A 20560-nucleotide genomic window follows, 5' to 3' on the forward strand; every position below is an offset into this window, starting at 1 on the left:
ATTTATTTTTGATACAGAGAGAGACAGAGCATGAGAGGGGGAGGGGTAGAGAGGGAAGGAGACACAGAACCGGAAGTAGGCTCCAGGCTCTGAGCTAGCTGTCAGCACAGAGCCTGACGCGGGGCTCAAACCCACAAACGTGAGATCTGACCTGAGCCGAAGTCGGAGGCTTAACCAACTGAGCCACCCAGGCACCCCATAACCTTCTTATTTTATATTTATTATGCTTTCTTGAATAAAATTATGTCTATGAACTCCCCATAACTTCATGAGAAATTTAACATGTTCATTTCTTCCCTTTGCCTCATTGCTCAGAGTTTTTGAAATAATTTGGAACTTTACTTCAAAGTATTAATTTTTTTACATTGTTCCAGTTTATTTATAAATTTTTAAAATGCTTTTTTATTTTTGAGAGAGAGACAGAGTGTGAGTCGGGGAGGGGCAGAGAGAGATGGAGACAGAATCTGACGCAGGCTCCATGCTCTGAGCTGTCCGCACAGAGCCTGATGCGGGGCTCAAACTCTTGAACCGTGAGATCATGACCTGAGCCAAAGTTGGACGCTTAACTAATTGGAACATTTTCTATGTATTCATGTTTGTAAATTTCATTAAAGTCAGGCATATCTATTTTTTCTACATCTGAACAATCTTATTTTGTATGTCTGCAGCTGGATTATTTGAAGGGGTTCACGTTTTCTCTTTTCCTAGATGAGTGGCTTCTATCTTCACTAAATGTTTCTTTTTTTAAAAACATTTTTTTAATGTTTATTTTTTGTTTGAGAGAGACAGAGTGCAAGTGGGGGAGGGACAGAGAGAGAGGGAGACACAGAATCTGAAGACAGGCTCCAGGCTCTGAGCTGTCAGCACAGAGCCAGATGTGGGGTTCAAACCCACGAACTGTGAGATCATGAGCTGAGCCAAAGTTGGACATTCAACTGACTGAGCCACCTAGGCGTCCCTTAAATGTTTATATCTAAAATATGAATTATAAGGATAGAAGTTGGGGGTCCTAACTAGGTCTGTGCCACTTCCCATTGCAGAAATCAACTGTGGCCATCCTCCGGAAGTGCCCCACACGTTCCTGGTGGGGAATCACAGCTCCAGGCTGGGCGGTGTGGCTCACTACGTCTGTCAAGAGGGCTTTGAAAGCCCGGAAGGAAAGATCACTTCCGTCTGCACAGAGAAAGGCACTTGGAGAGAAAGTACTTTGACATGCACAGGTATAGACTCCATTCTGTGGGGCTTTTGTTTCCTGGAAGCAAACAGCCGGCAGGAGGGTGGGACCTGGAGCCATTCCATCGGTCCCTCCGTGTTCTGCGCCTGGCTGTGCCAGGTACCTGAGTGGGCACCTGGCTTTGGGTTTGTCAGCTAAATCCTAAAATTTAGAGGGTGGATTGAGAAAATAAGTTGGATAGAAAATTTTGTGTGTCCATCTTTTGAAATTCACCTTAAATCACAGAGAGTCCTGCCTCCTCTACTGGGCTGGTTGAGAAATGTTTCTCATGAACCGTTTTACTTAGGAGGAGTCCTGTTCAGCACACATTGACAGCTTTTCAGAGAAAAGGTGGTGTCACAGATAAAGAGGTTTTTAATGCTTATTTTTAATTTTTAAAAGAAGGTTATTTTGAGGGAAAGTGAGCAGAGGAGAAGCAGAGAGGGGGAGAGAGAGAGCACAGAGCCCCAAGTGGGACTCAAGCTCATGAACCACGAGATCATGACCTGAACCGAAATCAAGAGTTGGACACTTAACTGACTGAGCCATCCAGGTGCCCCTATGTTTACATTTTCATTTGTGGTAAAACACACACAACATAAAATTTAGCACCTTAACCATTTTTGAGTGTTAAGTATATTCACATTGTTGTGCAGCCAGGCTCCTGACCCTTTTCATCTTGCAAACCTGAACCTCTACGCCCATTAAACAGTAACCTCCACTTCCTCCTCCCTGTAGCGGCAGCATTTTACTTTCTGTTTCTGTGGATTTGACCGATTTAGATACTTCATATACGCAGAATCATGTTGCGTTTGTCCTTCTGTCCTGGGTTATTTCTCTTAGCATAATGTTCTGCAGGTTCATCCATGTTGTTACAAATGGTGGGATTTCCTTCTTTTTTAAAGGCTAAGTAATACTCCATTGTGTGTATCCCCACATTTTACCTGTTCATCCACTGGCGCGCACTTGTGTTGCTTGCACCTTCTGGCTGTGTGAGCATGGACACACAGATCTCTCTTTGAGACTCTGCTTTCAGTTCTTTGAGACATGTACCCAGAAATGGAAATACTGGTGAAAAGGGGCTCTGTGACATCAGCTCAAACTCTAGCAGTGCCGTGTATCGGCTGTGTGTTATCAGGTGGGGTGTTATTTGCTCACATCTTTGGTTTCTTCATCTATAAAAGGCGGGAAATAAACTCTGCTCTTCCTACTTCAAATAATTATTGAGGAGGAATCAAATGAGATAATCTTTGGGGAACATTTTTGAGAAGTTTAAAGCACCATGTACATGTTAGGTCTTTTACTGACATTATTAGTCTTTCTTGAAGACGGTCATCTCCTCAATCAGAAGTAGGTACTTCCACTGCTTTATTTCCCACCTCTGCCTTCAAGAAACAAAGTTGGAGAAGGCAGTGACTTTTACTGTTTGTGTTACAGTGGGTGTGACAAACGGGTGTCACATAGTGTTGAACGGCTCTGGGAGTGTGTTTCTAGATGTTGACTTGCTTGGCTCTAATGACAAATCTTTGAGGAGTGAAATCTCAAGATAGCGTTGATCTGGGTCTCTGGTCTGACTTGCAGCAGAGCTGTGGTCAAATGTCTTGGGTCTTGCCAGTCCAAGTTTTCCGTAGGAAAGTCTAGCCAGAGGAAGCAAACCATGTGGATTGCTGGTGATTATTTGCCCATAGAGCAATGATCCATAACCATTTTGGGGATAGGAATTTGGTGAAATCTATCACATTGATTTAATAGGTCTCTGTTTAACATACACTATGTGTGAGGTAGTTTGCTAGACACCTTCTTGGAATTTAGGGCGCAGTAGGGTAAACAGACTTTTCTCTGAAGAAATGTGTGTGCGCGCACGCACACACACAGAGACACACACGCACAATGGTTTACAAACTCAGGATGTTCACGGACTTCTGAAGGTCTTGGGGAAAGCACCCCTGGAGTAGAAGAACTAAGCTCTGCTGCCCGAGCCATCTGTGCCAGGCAGTTCCCACATCGGGTCATCTCTGCCGCAAATGCAGGACGATGTAGGCTAGAGGCTGCAGTCAGAGAAACAATGAAGGGTAGATGTGGATGAGAACCTAGAGATCTAGTTCAGCCTGTTCTTACAGAGTTCTCATTGACTTCCTCTACTTGCTCATAGAAGCAAGGGCAGACTTGTGACTAACACCGGGACTCCAGAGTCCCAGTCTAATTAGGGAAATTGAGAAGAGCTGGTCCATATTGGATCAGACTGAGGGTCATTCCACCCTCTTACTGCATCTCTAACACACTTAAAATTTTTTTTAATATTTATTTATTTTTGAGAGAGAGAGAGAGAGAGACAGAAAGTGAGCAGGGAGGGGCAGAGAGAGAGAGGGAGACACAGAATCTGAAGCAGCCTCAAGGCTCCAAGCTGTCAATACAGAGCCCGATGCAGACTCAAGCCCATGGACCGTGAGATCATGATCTGAGCTGGAGTTGGACACTTAACTGACTGAGCCACACAGGCACCCCAAACAGCACTTTTTTTTTTTTAAAGTTTATTTATTTTGAGAGTGAGCAAGCAGGAGAGGGATTGAGAGAGAGGGAGAGAGAGAGAATCCCAAGCAGGCTCTGCACTGTCTGCGTGGAGCTTGATGTGGGACTTGAACTCACAAAGTGCGAGATCATGACCTGAGCTGAAATCGAGAGTTGGACTCTTAATTGACTGAGCCACCCAGGCACCCCGCCTAATAGCACTTCTAAGAATTATTTGGAAGTGAGGCAGCTGTCTCACGGGGTGCTGAATTAAACATTTGGGGAAATGTTCCTGGCCCTGAGCTACCTCTGGAGTCATTTTGGAGAGAGCTGGGCATGGCTTTTGAACCCTCAGCCGTTTGCCTCACTGCTCTGCCTCCACCATCCAGAGTTCAGTGGGGATACAGGGATTAGTCACTACTTGAAAAACCAGTGGATCTGCATGGGGCATAGTAAGCTATTAATTAGCCGATGCTTGTAGAGCACTTTGAAGAACAAACATGTTATGTAACTGCTAATTATAATTACCATCCTTAGCCTGCACCGTTCACAGAGTCCGTGGCTCCAGCTGCAGCTGTTTCCTTGGGTTTACGCGAGCTTTGATTTCAGGAGAGAAAAGGCATTTTCCCTGAGAGCTGTCATCTTTCTGTGAGGAGGCCTCTATGCCCTCCATCAAGATTGGCAGCTAAATTCAATTTCCGCAGATAAAGGGGGTGATTTACATGCTGATTAATTCACGGTGCAGTGCGCACGATCTGGGTGGGTAGGTAGGAGAGGCTTCTGGAAACGTAGTGAGAGACACTGATTGCCACGGCTCTTGCCCAGCTGAACCCCTTTCTTCCTTCTTTTCCGCATTTTTCACCCATTTGGTCACACCTTGCCTTCTGTACCGACTCCCTCTATGTCTTTTGTGTTTACCTTCTTCAGTGTCCATTTTTGGGTCTCCCTCCCATCTTTTACTTTTCTGCCTCACCTCCGAATGCCTTCTCCCTCTGCGCCCTGTTTTTATTCTGTTTACCCCTCTTTTCATGCTTGAATGTTTCATTCCAAGTTGGGGTGGAGTAATTTATCTTCACTTTACCTGGGTCGTTTTTAGTTAAAAATATGTGGAGGCCCTATTTCTTTGGATTAGCAGCCTGGATCTGTATGTGTTTTTAATGGAGTGTGGACTCCGGCAAGGGGGTGGGACTTTTTTTTTCCCTTTAAGGCCAGTTTGGACTGGCACCTCCAGACAGCTGAGAATTAGGCAACCATTTTAGCGTCTGGAAAAACCCCAGGTGGAAGCTTGATGTTTAGTGGGTTGGTTTACCTCAGGATCAAAGAGGCTGATTCATTCTTGATAAGATGGTCCCTGGCTTTCATTCTGTTCAGGTCATTTGGCTTTACATGTTTAGACTCTGAGTTAATAATTATAAAGTGGATGCTCGCTCATGCGTGTTCTTAGAAGGGTAATATCTCTATTGAAACACAGACTGTTTATCTTCTGGGATCTGTTGTGAACCCCCTAACCTGACTCAGGCCCAGAGTCCCCCAGGCCTCCTATTAGCCTCTGCTCCTCTGTTTTATTGTCAATCTTGCTTTTCAGCCTAGTGAGTGCTCACTTGAAGCTCTAATGCAATTACAGAAAAGAAAGATGGAAAAAAAAGGTCAGCTGGAATAAATGGACACATTTATATAAATAGCCACATGGCTGGGCTTTGTTTGAATATGTGTATGATGGTTGGACTGTCAGGCTGCTGTTGACTGTGTGCTGACTAGATGCCCAGTGCTCTGCTAAGGGTCTTCATGCGTGGTTTCATTTTGTCCTCAGGAAAACCCTATAAAGTAAGTATTGTTATATTTCATTTTGTAGATGAGTCCTATGAGTCCTGAGACTCATAAAAGTTTAGCAATTTTCACAAGGTTATTCAGTAACTAGTAAATGACAGAGCAGGATTTGAACTCATGTCTGGAAAGCCCATAATCGCTCTCCTACCAGTGTTTCCCAAGCTTGAATTATTTGCATACCTCACTGATAATGTTTGCTATAGAAAAAGTATTATTTAATAAATTTCCTTTTAAAAACTTGTATTAAAAATTTTAAAGTATAATTTAAATTTATTTACTTATTTATTTATAGTTTTTAAAAATGTTTATTTATTTTTGAGAGTGAGAAAGAGAGAGACGGAGCATGAGTGGGGCAGGCGCAGAGAAAGAGGGAGACACAATCTGAAGCAGGATCCAGGCTCTGAGCTGTCAGCACAGAGCCTGACACGGGGCTTGAACTCACCAGCTACGAGATCATGACCTGAGCCGAAGTCGGACATTTAACTGGCTGAGTCACCCAGGTGCCCCATTATAATTTAAATTTATTGATCAAAGAAGCTTTGTAGTACATGTGATAGTATGAGTCAGATGACTGTGTATTTTTTCTAATATGTACACAGAAGTCAATGCAAGCAAACATATAAATTTATTCATGTGCCACAAGAAAATCATCCTGAGGTATACAATGCATTTTAGGAAAGTGCTAACCTAAGCCATCTACTTCTACTTATTTTATTTGGCCTAAAAAAGGAAAAGAAATATTGCAGAACTCTTAGAGCCAAGTATGTACTTACTCAAAGTAGTCACTTTGATTTTAGTGATGCTGCCATTATCAAAATGTGTCTGTTTGGTAATCTCTGTTTTGGAATTGCCTTTGGAGGTAGTTTATGAATCATAGGAGAAGATCAGTCATTTACCTATGAAATCAGATACTGGTTTTGACTAGAAGTGACACTGAGTTTGACCATCTGCTTGAGTCACCTGAATTTATTCTCAGTGACCTTCTACTGGTTCCAAAAATAGAGAAAAAGGATATAGAATTGGAAACCAAGAGAGTATGCGAGATCGGTCCCGGCCACACTGAGACTTCTGAAGGAATGGTCTGTGCCCACTGTCTCTGTCCCCTCCCACGCTGCTTCTCTGCTCGGGCTCCTGAAAGAGGATCAGGTGCCCAACACCCTCACCCCACGGTGGCCCTCTCACCAAGGTCCACTAGTGACCACCTCTCAAATTCGTGTTCTAGTTACACTCCTCGTTCCTCTTGACCTTTCCACAACATTTACCATTGTTGGTCAGACATCTATACATTCATTCATCCACTCAGTCAATCAAGCAAATAATAAATATTAAAAATAAAATCCAACATAGTCTATTAGGTTCTGGGGATAGAGAGATTAACCCGATCTTTGCCATCATGGAGCTTGCCTTCAGGAGAGATAGACATTAAATAACCGATGACAAAATTATTTAGTTACAAATGTGGTACATACTGTGGAGAAATACTGGGCGCTAGTAGAATACACACACACACACACACACACACACACACACACACACACACAGTTAAATACATGCATGTACCACATACAGAATCCAAATAAAACCACTGTAGCTTTGGTTCCCCAAATCTAGTGAAGAGTTCAATTGGATTGTGTGGGGGTGTCCTTTTTTTTTTTTTTTTTTTTTTTTTTAAGCCAGAGAGGCCTAAGTGTCCTATAACTGCACAAGGCAAAGGCCTGCTCTACCTGCCTCTACCTGAAGTCAAACCTTGCATCTCATTATGACACTGTGGGCACTCTGGCGGGGGACAAAGAGCCATGTGAGAGAAGAAAGAGATGGAGGTTTTCCCTGGTGCTGTGACGATCTGCTCCAGGTCCTTCTTGGGCTGGAGGTGAGGAGGTTGTGGGGAAGTGGTGGGAAGGAAGGGAGACGACTTTCGGGGAAGCGGATGCTCCTTCCCTGATGTCCCGGCACCCCACCAGCCAGCCTCCTCCTCCGTCTCTTCTGCTCTTTCTCCTGGAGGTGCCCCTTGGGCTCCATGTTTCTGCCTTTGGGCTGACCTTGTCCTCCCTGGACATTCACCTGCACCCACTGCTCCAGCGACCATCCACACGTGGCCGACTTTCAAGATGAGTTTCTCAGCTGGCTGTGTGCAGATAGCTCCTGTCTAGCATGGTCTCAACACGGTTGTTAGTCTTTTTCTCACAAACCCGGGGTAGCTCTCCCTGTGTTTCTTAGGAGAACAATAAGAGGCAATCCATTCAGACTGCCAAGCTCACACACTGGCAGTCAGCCTAGACTCCTGGCTGTCCTTACTGCTCGCCTCCTATTGCATCTCCTTCAGAAGTGTCTCAGGGCTCTAAACACAGGGCCCTGAGACCGTCCGTCCCCTTCTTTGCTGAATAACCTGAGCAGTGCCTCAGCTCTTGGCTTTGGAGTCTGACAGGCCTGCTTTTGATTCCTGACTTACAACGCATATGACCTCTGGGAGGTTACTTAACTTCTCTAAGCCTCATGTCTCTAAAATGGACACAATAATATCAAGCTCATGGGCTTATTTTAAATTCTTTATATGCTTAAATTTTTTTTAATATTTAATTTTTTGAGAGAGAAAGAGAGAGAGCAGTAGCAGGGGAAGGTTAGAGAGAGAGGGAGACACAGAATCTGAAGCAGGCTCCAGGCTCTGAGTTATCAGCATAGAGCCCGACCTGGGGTTCAAACCCCTGAACTGTGAGATCATGACCTGAGCTGAAGTCAGATGCTTAACTGACTGAGCCACCCAGGCACCCCTAATTCTTAATATATTTTTTTCCAGTTTTTTGAGAATGATTGACCTCCATCACTGCATAAGTTTAAGGCATACACTGTGATAGTTTGACTCACATATATTATGAAATGATTATCATGGGGTTATTTTGAAGATGAAATAAATGACACTTTTAAAGTACTGTACCTATTGTCAGGCCCATACTAATAACTCAATAAATGTTCACTGTTGCTTCTTAAAACTGCTATTAAAATGAGATCTTTTCTGTAAGTTTATTTATTTAGTTTAGAGAGAGAGAAAGAATAAGCAAGAGAGGAACAGAGAGATGGAGAGACAGAATCCTAAGCAGGGACTGCACCATCAGCACAGAGCCAGACACGGGACTCGAACTCATGAACTGTGAGATTATGACCTGAGCTGAAGCTAGACACTTCACTGTGCCACCTAGGCTCCTCAAGATGAGAGCTAGTCTTTAAAGATCTATCAGTGTTTGACATATTGTAAGCGCTGAGTAAAGAGTATCCTGTTCTTAGGACCTCCAGCTCTACTCCAGTGTCTACGTCAAAAAACACCAGAATCATCTTTCTAAAAAAAAAAACCCAAGTCCATTATTTTCCTGCTTTTAGCAAGTCATTGCTCACGGGAGTAAGTCTGGCAGGCAGGGTCATGCCCAGTCTGTTCTGTGTCCCTCCACAGTCTCATTTCCTGTCTTTTGTCCTCAGCACCTTGCACTTCTCTGTCACTCACCACTGTGAATATGCCACACCCTCCTGCAGCGCTAGACCTGCATTCTGTTTGCTCTGGCTTCCTCCCCTCTAGCCATCTGTCCCCTGAAGGTCATGCCCTCCACAAAGCCGGCTTCCCCAGGTCTTTCAGTGAGAGTGGGTGGCTTCTTGCTCTATACCCCGGGGTACTTGTGTATAACTTTGCTCTAAGATTTATTGAGTCGTAATTTGCCTGTTTATAGGTCTGCTCCCTCTGTTAGACTACACATTCCGGGGGGCAGGGCATGTATTCTGACCATTGTCACAGCCCAGCGTCTGGCAGGGGAGGATTCATCATTCAGTGAATGGTGAATAAAGAACTTGGAGCCAGTTCCAAAGAGAGCTTCCAGAAGTGTTTTCAGTTATCAGTACTGTTCAAATGAGGGCCCCTCTTTTAAAAAGGTAGCGTTAATGTGGATGTTAGTACCTGGGTGTTAGCATCTGATGTGTTTCTAAAGAGGTCTTTCCATCTGGTGGCACCTGAACGGACAAGCAAGCACGTTTTGTTAAACGGTCCTTGAGATGAAGTATCTGACATCCTGTAATCAGATCTCGGTCCCATCCGTGCAAGAGAGCACGGCACAGGCAGGAGGCAGATGGCAATTCTGAGATGTCATTTGCTGTTGTCATAGTGAGCAGAAGGGAAGGACAGGAAGGAAACTTTCGTGTCTCCTTTCTCATCTCTGCTTGGGTGGCCAAGGGCTCCCGAGTGAGAAGGAAATCTGCGTCATTGGCGGTCAGAGACAAGGTGAGGGGTGGGCTGTTTCCTTTCCCTTCTGGGCCAGGTGGTGAGTTGGCATCGGAGTGACGTGTGAGCGGGCAGGGGAGTCCAGACTCCGGCGCCTTTGAAGGGTGATGGGGAGGGAGGGGCCGGGAGTATTTGGGGCTTGTTCCAGCTGAGAAAAGACTGGCACCAGCGCCATCTTCGTGCTCCTCAGGGGGGTGAACAGGTAGGATCTTTACATCTTCTAGAGTACTCATGTCCACAACCAGAATATTTCATTGATTTCATTTTATCTGTGCTCTGGGAGAAGCATTGATGTAGAGCCCCAGGCAAGCTTTAGACAACCATAGGGGGTCCCCCGGGGTCTCACCAGGAATTTGCCTGTTTTCCTCTCTCTGCCCTGTATTTATTCTCACTTACTGACAGCCGACCTGGGCTTACCTGAGACCCAGTAATGCTGCTGAGGGGATGATTTAGTAAAGATGTAAACTCTTCTTTGGCAAAGAGATCATCCATAGACCACAGTCTAACCGTGGCATTGGTTCTGAGTACAGGGGAAGTGAGTCGGTCCTACAGGGACTCAAGGTACAGGCTAGGTTCTCTTCCCATGTTGGAGGCTGAGAAGGGAGAGACAAGGGATGGACAGAGAGAGAGAGAGAGAGACAGACAGACAGACAGGCAGACAGACACACCCAGAATCTGAAGCAGGCTCTAGGCTCCAAGCTGTTAGCACAGAGCCAGATGCAGGGCTTGAACCTGCGAACCGTGAGATCATGACCAAAGCTGAAGTTGCACACTTAACCCATTGAGCCACCCAGGCGCCCCTTTCTCACTCTTCTTGATGGGGGTCTTACCTTGGGTTTCCCAGAGCCTGCCGTTTATTGCACAGTGAGGAATGCCATCCTGGGAAGCAGGGGTGAGGGGTAAGGTGAATGAAGCAGGGGAGGAGAGAGAGCCAGTACAATCTGTTGGAAACTCTTATCTCAGAGCCAACGCCCTCATACAGTTTCCCACATTGTCAAATTTATTACATGAAATGCACACAATATTCAAGCAGAACAACTTGAAGAAATCTGTGGCTTTCCAATAAATCAGAATTAAATAGCTTCAGTTAGAGAAGCCCCAGAAATATCCAGGGACCTTGTGGAGAATTTATTTAGTCCCCCCCACCCCGCTGCTGCTGAGGAACGGCCCTGTGTGTGGTGAGGCATGTCATTTCCTTGTTGGAAACAGCAGGGACCCGGAAATAAGAGCGCTGTGTCAGCCAGGTGGGTTGAGGAAGCCGGAAACAGATCTTACCTGTGTGGCTGCAGGGAAGATTCCGGGCTTTGCTCTGGGCCGCTCCTTCCCACATGAGTGGAACGCCAGTGGCATCCAGTGGCCTGCCAGGCCAATCACAGGTTGGAATTCTTACTCACAGTCAAGTGGGTCTCCATCTTTTCTTTTCCTCCAAGTCAGGTAAGGGACCAGGCTGATCCTTGATGAAATTAAATTGGGTGATTGGCCAGGGGCAGCTCGCATGGCCTGATTTGACTTCTGAATCAGAACATGAGTGGCAGTGAGCAGAGATGTCAGCCGCACAGACGAACGACCTCCATCATGATTGCCAGTAGGTTTTTTCCAGAGCCCCTTGATGCATTTTGTGAGCGGACTCTCTTTTTCTGTTTTAGAAATAATTACAGAAATTAAGGATGTATCAGTGTTTAATAACAGCTGTGTGAGGTGGCAAATAAACCGAGGAAGCACAGTCTCCAAGATTATCTATGTGGTAAGTAAAATGACCAACGTTCTCCTGCCAGGGCAGGAATGGTATCCGACAGGAACATGACTTGGGGGGACTTCCTTCTCTAAGTGCTTCTCAATCTAATTGTCTGATGTCCTTTTAAAAGTGATCAGGGCGCCTGGGTGACTCAGCCGGTTGAACCTCTGACTTTGGCTCAAGTCATGATCTCATGGTTCGTGAGTTTGAACCCTGCATTGGGCTCTGTGCTGACAGCTCAGAGCCTGGACCTGCTTCCGATTCTGTGTCTCCCTTTCTGCTCCTTCCCCACTCATACTCTGTCTGCCTCTCTCAAAAATAAATAAAAATTTAAAAAGAAAATGATCAGAATTTTTAAGACAATCTGGTGTATTTTATTTTACATTCTGTGTTTAATATATTTGTCTTTTGACTGAGTGCCTGTGTGGGGGATATATTTACATTTGGCATCATCACCATCGCATGTTTCCAAGCACTGGTATTTCCCTCCCCCGAGGGGGCCTGGAAGCATCTGCTGACTCAGCGGGAACAGCGAGTGGCTCTCAGGTTGTGACTGCCTCCTTGATGGCTGGTCATTTGTGTCCTTTTATGTCACTTCTTAGGGTTTATTGGTTACTGGGCTGGTGAGACTTCATCATCAGATACCTGATAGCAGAAGCCTACCCTGTTCATCTCCCCTGGGTGTGCAGTGCAGTAGGGAGTGGGGTTCAGCACCACAAAGTCTCTCTCAGTTGTTTTCTTATTTTTTTTAATTTTTAAAAAATGTTTACTTATTTTTGAGAGAGAGACAGAGCGCTAGTGGGGGAGGGGCAAAGAAAGAGGAAGGCACAGAATCCGAAGCAGGCTCCAGGCTCTGATCTGTCAGCACAGAGCCCAACGTGGGGCTCGAACTCACGAACTGTGAGATCATGACCTGAGCTGAAGTTGGATGCTTAACTGACTGAGCCACCCAGGCGCCCCTTTCTGTTGTTTTAGCTGGAATCATGGTGAGTTCTTTTTTCTTTCTCCCTCCCAAAGATATACGTAAAAGGACACCGGTTGCACCCTGTGGAATCAGTTCACGAGGAGACCGTCAACCTGACCACAGACAGCAGGACCCCAGAAGTGTGCCTAGATCTGTACCAAGGCACCAACTACACCGTGAGCATTTCTACTGCTCTTCCCACACGCTCCGTGCCTGCCATCATTGGGTTCCAGACAGCTGGTAGGTGGAGGCGAAGTTTCATTGCCTCCTGGAAAACGCCCGGCACAGGATGTGGGGAAATGCACCTCAGAGTCAACTGGGCCCGAGAGTTCCCATTACTTTCTGAGATTTGTAGCCAGGAGGATGCAATTACTTCAGGGACCAGAACCAGGGCAGGAGAGACTCCTACCAGTGCACCGATGTGTTGTTTCTCAGCTGGGTCCCTGGTTGAAACGGAAGGTAATAAGGCATTTAAAAGAGGAGAACATTTGGTGATGGGGCAGCCAGTCCCCAACCCCCCAGGGCACTCGAGAGCAGCCATGTGGCTTATCTTTGGTAGGAAACGCCAAGGTCATCATTTCTCACTCTTGGCCACGGGAGAGGAAGAGCCAGGCAGGGTGACCCAGCAGTTTTCCGTCTAGGAGGGAAACTGGCCCCAGAACTGGTGAGGGGAATCAAGTTGGCAGTGAGCCAGTGGACAGGGGGAGGCAGCCCTAGGATGCAGGAGGGGAGATAGTAAGTGAGAAGAGAAGTGGACAGGAAGGAGTTCCAAAAAGTAGTGATAAACCTCATCGTGCATAGTTATTGCATGGTTTTTATAATAATATTGTGACAATTATAATACATTTGTTTTCATAATTCTGCTTAAAGGGTGTCAGGACTGATTCAATACTTTATAAGCAAATCCCATTAGTGTCCTATATTATTTTGGGTGAGTTGAGGTAGTTCTCAACTAGCTGTTTGATGTCCCACTTAAAATGTGCCTCAGCCTTCGGGTATTACTCCCACCAGGAACTGGGAGGTGACATGGATTTGGCAGAAATAATTGAATAGCCTGCCGATCTTAACAGTAGAAAACCAAATATGAAATTGCACAGATTAGGTTCCTAGGGTACTTCTATTAAAAAAACACAAAATATTTCTTTCTAAATAATATGTAGGGAAAGATGTTGTAGAATTAATGTGATAACCAGAGAATCTTGTTCAAAATTAATGATAAACTCTGCTGTGGGTTTATTAGGAATATGTCTTCTTGGGGCACCTGGTGGTTCATTTGGGTGAGCACCCAGTTTTGGCTCAGGTTGTGAGTTTAAGCCTCACATCACACTCTACTGTCAGCACAGAGCCTGTTTCAGATCCTCTCCGTCTCTCACTCGGCCCTTTCCCCTTTCTCAAAAATAAATAAATGTTTAAAAAGAAAGGGAGTGTGTCGTCATCTTTTTTAAAAATAAGTTTTAAATTTTTATCCAGTGCAGTTAGCATACAGTGTTCTATGAATGTCAGGTGTATGATGTAGTGATTCAGCAATTTTCTACATTGCTCAGTGCTCTTCATGATGAGTGTATTCTTTTTTTTCCATGTTTTATTATTTATTTTGGGGAATGCAGAGAGAGAGGACAGATAATCCAAAGTGGGCTCTCCTCTGACAGCAGGGATCTGATGCAGGGCTTGAACTCACGAACCATGAAATCATGACCTGAGCTGACGTCAGCCACTTAATCAACTGAGCCGCACAGGCGCCCCATGAGAAGTGCACTCTTGATTCCCTTCTCCTCTTTCATCCCACTGCCCTCCCCTCTGGTAACCGTCAGTTTGTTCTCTATAGTAAAGAGTCTGTTTCTTGGTGTCTCTCTCTCTCTTTTTCCCTTTGTTCATTTGTTTCTTAATTTCTACATATGAGGGAGATCATATAGTATTGTTTTTTTCTGACGTATTTCACTTAGCATTATACTCTTCAGCTCCATCCATGTCATTGCAAATGGCAAGATTTCACTCTTTTTTATGGCTGGATAATAGTCCTGTGTGTGTGTGTGCATGCACGCCCCACATCTTTATCCATTCATCATATCTTGGCTATTGTAAATAATGTTGCAATAAGTACAGGGTTGCATGTATCCCTTTGAATTGGTGTTTCTGTATTTTCTGGGTAAAATACCCAAATGATGTGGTGACTGGATCAAAGGTCGTTCCATTTTAAACTTTTTAAGGAAACTCCATTCTGTTTTCCATAGTGGCTGTACCAGTTTACATTCTCACCAACAGTGCATGAGGTTTTCTTTTTCTCCACATACTTAGTAATATTTGTTTTTTCTTGGTTTGTTGATATTAGCCACTCTGACAGGTGTGAGGTGATGTGTCATTGTGGTTTTGATTTGTATTTCCCTGGTGATGAGTGATGGTGATGAGTGAGGTTTCATGTGTCTGTTGGCCATCTGTATGTCTTCTTTGGAGAAATGTCTGTTAATGTCTTCTGCCCCTTTTTAAGTTGGGTTATTTCTTCTTTGGGTATTGAGTTGTATCAATTCTTTATATATTTTGGACACTAACTCTTTATTGGTATGTCATTTGCAGATATCTTCTCCCATTCTGCAGGTTGCCTTTTAGTTTGGTTGATTGTTTGCTTCACTGTGCAGAAGATTTTCATTTTGATGTAGTCCCAGTAGTTTTGTTTTTGTTTCCCTTGCCTCAGGAGACACATCTAGAAAAATGTTGCTATAGTCGATGCCAGAGAAATTATTGATTGTGTTTTCTTATATGATTTTTGTGGTTTCAAGTCTCACCTTTAGGTCTTTAATCCATTTTGAGTTTATTTTTGTGAATGTTGCAAGAGACTTGTCCAGTTTCATTCTTTTGCATGTTGCTATCCAATTTTCCTAACAGCATTTGTTGAATAGACTTTTTTCCCACTGCCTATTATTTCTTGCTTTGTCAAAGATTAATTAACCATATAATTATGGATTTATTTCTGGGCTCTCTGTTCTGTTCCATTGATCTATATGCCTGTTTTTTATGCCAATACTGTACTGTTTCGATCACTACAGCTTTGTAATAAAACTTGAAGTTTAGAATCATGATGCCTCCAGTTTTGTATTTCTTTTTCAAGATTTCTTTGGCTATTTGAGGTCTCTTATGGTTCCATACACATTTTAGGATTGTTTGTTCTGATTCTGTAAGAAGTGTTGTTGGTATTTTTATAGAGGTTACATTAAATCTGTAGATTGCTTTGGGTAGTATAGACATTTTAACAATGTTCTTTTTTTTAAAGTTTATTTATTTATTTTGAGAGAGAGAGCAAGCACGAGCAGGGGATGGGCAGAGAGAGATGGAGAGAATCTCATGCAGACTCTGCACTGTCAGCTCAAAGCCCAACACGGGGCTCAATCCCATGAACCATGAGCTCATGACCTGGAGCCAAAATCAGAAGTCTGTGCTTCACTGACTGCGCCCCCCAGGCACCCCACGGTGTTTGTTCTTTCAATCCATGAGCATGGAATTTCTTTCCATTTACTTGTGATATCTTCAGTTTTTTCCATTAGTGTTTTATAGTTTTTAGAGTATAAATCTTTCTCCTCTTTGATTATGTTTATTCCTAGGTATTTTATTGTTTTTAATGGAGTTGTAAATAGGATTGTTTTCTTAATTTGTCTTTCTGCTGCTGCTTCATTATTGGTAAAACATATTTCTGAACGTTGATTTTGTATTCTGTGACTTTGCTGAATTTATCAGTTCTAGTTGTTTTTTTGGTGGAGTTTTTAGAGTTTTCTATATATAGTATCATGTCATCTGTAAATAATGAAAACTTTACTTCTTTGTTACTGATTTGAATGTCTTTAGGACTTCCAGTGCTGTGGTGAATAAAAGCATTGAGAGTGGACATCTTTGTCTTTGTCCTAACCACAGGGGACACGCTCTCGATGCTTCCCCAGTAAGGATATGTTAGCTGTGGGTTTTCCACACATGGTTTGCATTCTGTTGAGGTATGTTCCCTCTACGCCTACTTTGCTGAGGGATTTTTATCATGAGTAGATGTTGTACTTTGTCAAATGCTTTTTCTATATCTGTTGAAATGATCATATGATATGATGTATCACACTGATTGATTTGCAAATACTAAATCAGTCTTGCATACCAGGAATAAATCCCACTTGTTTGTGGTGAATGGTTTTTTTTTTTAATTTTTTATACAGAGAGAGACAGAGCATGAGAGGGGGAGGGGCAGAGAGAGGAGGAGACACAGAACCGGAAGCAGGCTCCAGGCTCTGAGCTGGCCGTCAGCACAGAGCCTGATGCGGGGCTCGAACTCACGAACGTGAGATCTGACCTGAGCCGAAGTTGGAGGCTTAACCGACTGAGCCGCCCAGGCGCCCCGATTTTTTTAAAATTCATTGTTTGATTCAGTTTGCTAGTATTTTCTTGAGGGCTTTTTCATCCATGTTCATCAGAGATATTGACCTATAGTTCTCTTTCTTTATCTGGCTTTGGTATCAAGATGATACTGGCCTAATAGGATGAATTTGGAACTTTTCCTTCCTCTTCTAGTTTTTGGAATAATTTGAGAAGAATGAATATTAACTCCTCTTTAAATGTTTAGTAGAATTCACCTGTTGAAGCCTTCTGGTTCTGTACTTTTGTTTGTTGTGAGTTTTTTGATTACCAGTTTAATTTCTTAAAAAAACTTTTTTAATGTTTTTTTGAGAGAGAGAGAGAGAGACAGAGCAGGAACAGGGGAGGAGCAGAGAGAGAGAGAGACACACACACACACACACACAGAATCTGAAGCAGGCTCCAGGCTCTGAGCTGTCAGCACAGAGCCTGATATGGGCTCACAAACCGCAAGATCATGACTTAAGTTGGATGCTTAACTGACTGAGCCACCCAGGTGCCCTAGATTACTGATTTTATTTCTTGGCTGGTTATTGGTCTGTTCAAATTTTCTATTTATTCCTGTTTTCATTTTGGTAGATTATATATTTCTATGAATTTATCCATTTCTTCTAGGTTGTCCAATTTATTGACATATAGTTTTTCATAACATTTTCTTACAAAGAGTTTGTATTTCTGTGGTACTGGTTGTTATTTCTCCTCTCTCATTTGTGGTTTTGTTTATTTGAGTCCTCTCTCTCTCTCTTGAGTGGTCTGGCTATAGGTTTATCAATTTTGTTGATCTTTACAGAGAACCAACTCTTGGTTTCATTGTTCTGTTCTATTGTTTTTTAGTTTCTATATAATTCATTTCTACTCTAATCTTTATTACTTCCTTCCTTCTGCTGGGTTTAGGCTTTGTTTGTTCTTTTTCTAGCACCTTTAGGTGTTAAGTTGTTTATATGATATATTTCTTGCTTCTTGAGTTAGTACTGTATTATTATAACCTTGCCTCTTAGAATTGCTTTCCTGCATCGCAAAGATTTTGGATCATTATATTTTCATTTTAATTTATTTCCATGTGATTTTTGTTTTCTTCTTTGATTTCTTGGTTGACCCATTCATTGTTTAATAGCATATTATTTAACCTCCATGTATTTATACTTTTCCAAATTTGTTTTTTGTGGTTGATTTCTCATTTCATTGTGCTCTGGTCAGAAAAGATGCATGGTACAACTTTGATCATTTTGAATTTGTTGAGACTTGTTTCGTGGACTATTATGTGGTCTATTCTGGAGAATGTTCCATGTGCACTTGCAAAGAATGTGTATTCTGCTGTTTTAGGATGGAATATTTTGAATATATCTGTTAAATCCATCTGTTCCAATATGTCATTCAAAGCCACTTTTTCCTTGTTGGTTTTCTGTATGAATGATCTATCCATTGACATAAGCGGGGTGTTAAAGTCCCCTCCTATGATTGTACTACTCTTGATTAGTTCTTTTATGTTTTTTTATTAACTCCTTTATGTATTGAGTGCTTTCATGTTGGGTGCATAAATATTTACAATTGATATGTCATCTTGTTGGATTGTCCCCTTTATTATTCCGTAGTGTCCTTCTTTGTCTCTTTTTACAGTCTTTGTTTTAAAGTCTATTTTCCCAATTTAAGTATTGCTACCTCAGCTTTCTTTTGACATCTATTTGTGTGTAGATGTTTTGCTACCCCCTTGCTTTCAATCTGCAAGTGTCTGTACGTCTGAAATGAGTCTCTTGTAGGCCACATGTAGACGGGTCTTGTGTTTTAATCTCTTCTGTCACCCTATGTCTATTGATTGGAGAATTTAGTCCATTTACATTCAAAGTAATTATTGATAGATATGTATTTATTGACATTTTGTTACTTGTTTTATAGCTGTGTTTGTTTTTTTTAGATTTTCTGGGGACTAGGTCTTCAAAATCGTGCCATTATTCAGTCAGAATGACAGCTTGCTGTTCAGTGTCAGCTGTTTTTACTAATACCCAGTTACCGCTACAAGGTAATCTCTCCCCAGGAAAAGGATGGTCTTTAGGGTCAGACAGACCTGGTTTGCATTTTAACTCTGTATTGAAGAGTTATGTAACCATGGCTGAGTATTTAAATGTCTCCAAATCTCTTTCCTCTGCCTGAAATTTCTAGTGGAACTGGATTAAATTTGCAAGTTAATCTAGTGAGAATTGGGTTATATGGAGTCATCCCAACTGCGAAAAATCACATTTCTACGTTTACTCAATATTACTTAAGTTTTATCTTTTCTGTTCATGTATGCACTGTTGTGAAGATTTGCCATTCTCTTCCTTTAGATCCTGCACTTTTGGTGATCTGATCATTATAAGTTTTATGCTAGTTGTCTTAAAATGAATTGAGGAGTCTTCCATATTTTTTATGCTCTAGAAAAGTTTGTATCACTGGAATTTTGCCTTCCTCTAAAAGTTGAACACATTTTCTCTTAAGATCATTAGGTTTTACTCCTTTGGAGAGATATTTCTTGGATAACTTTGTTAATTTCTCCTATGACTTTTTTTGATCTGTTTATGTTCTCCATAATTTCTTTAGTCAAATTTTAATTTTAAAAAATGTTTATTTTTTATTAAAAAATTTTAAAGTTTATTTGAGAGAGAGAGAGAGAGGGAAAGAAAGCTCACATGCAGGTGGGGGGCAGGGCAGAGAGAGAAGAGGGAGAGAATTCCAAGCAGGCTTTGCATGCTGTCAGTACAAAGCCAGATGTGGGGCTTGAACCCATGAACCACGAGATCATGACCGTAGCTGAAATCAAGAGTCAGATGCTTAACTGACTGAGCCACCCAGGTGCCCCTATATATTTTTGAGAGAGAGAGAGTACCAGTAAGTGGGCAGGAGCAGAGAGAGAGGGAGACAGAGAATCCCAAGTAGGCTACATACTGTCAGCACAGGGCCTTGAATCGGGGCTCGAATTCACAAACTGAACCATGAAATCATGACCTGCGCTGAAATCAAGAGTCAGACATGTAACTGACTGAGCCGCCCAGGTGCCCCCTTCAGTCAGTTTTCATTATTTATATTTTCCTAAAAGAGTGTGGTTGAGACTTTAAATATATCCACGCAATGTCATGTGGAATATTTGTTGACAGCTCCTCCGGGGTTACAGGTTATATAACCCCAGGTTATTCTGGTTCCTCATTTGGGTTTTCTCTCAAAATTGATTAGCTTAGCTTGAGTTGTCTGTTTTATTACTGTTTCTCTCCCTGAAGAATAAACTCTGGGGTTTTTAAGTGGTTTTCTTTTTCTATGTCATTAATTTTCCCCTTAGTTTTATTATTTCTTTCTCCTTAATTCTCCTAAGTTGGTTATATTGTTCTATTAAGAAATTCTTCTGTTGAATGTATAATTCTACTTATTTCCATTCTTTCCTGTTTGAGAATAAAAGTCTTTAATGCTTCTGGACTTGAGCATTGGCAGAATTCTGTAGACACTGGTACATATTCTCTTTATCCTTATTTTCAAGGCATGATTTCATTGTGATTCTGATTTTCTTTTTGATTGAAGACCTATTTGGGTGTGTTAACATATGTTCTCTGTATGTTTACTTTCAAAGAATTACATAATTCATATTTTGACTTCCCCATTGATTGAAGGATTAATTATAAGTGAATTATATATGTGGCAGATTTTCTT

At 42.5% G+C, this 20560-nt stretch overlaps 1 protein-coding gene across 1 annotated transcript in view; it reads left to right on the forward strand.

Annotated features, from left to right (window-relative positions):
• The window catches only part of SUSD1 (sushi domain containing 1), a 145648-nt gene that overhangs the window by 55538 nt on the left and 69550 nt on the right, over window positions 1–20560 (forward strand). Inside the window, exons 6-9 of the mRNA XM_029919632.1 lie at window positions 1041–1220; window positions 11453–11550; window positions 12559–12745; window positions 18801–18905. Of these exons, the coding sequence (XP_029775492.1) occupies window positions 1041–1220; window positions 11453–11550; window positions 12559–12745; window positions 18801–18905 (570 nt within the window). The remainder of the gene's footprint in view (window positions 1–1040; window positions 1221–11452; window positions 11551–12558; window positions 12746–18800; window positions 18906–20560) is intronic.

The sequence above is a fragment of the Suricata suricatta genome, chromosome 13 (assembly GCF_006229205.1).
Source record: "Suricata suricatta isolate VVHF042 chromosome 13, meerkat_22Aug2017_6uvM2_HiC, whole genome shotgun sequence".
In the NCBI taxonomy this organism is placed as follows: domain Eukaryota; kingdom Metazoa; phylum Chordata; class Mammalia; order Carnivora; family Herpestidae; genus Suricata; species Suricata suricatta.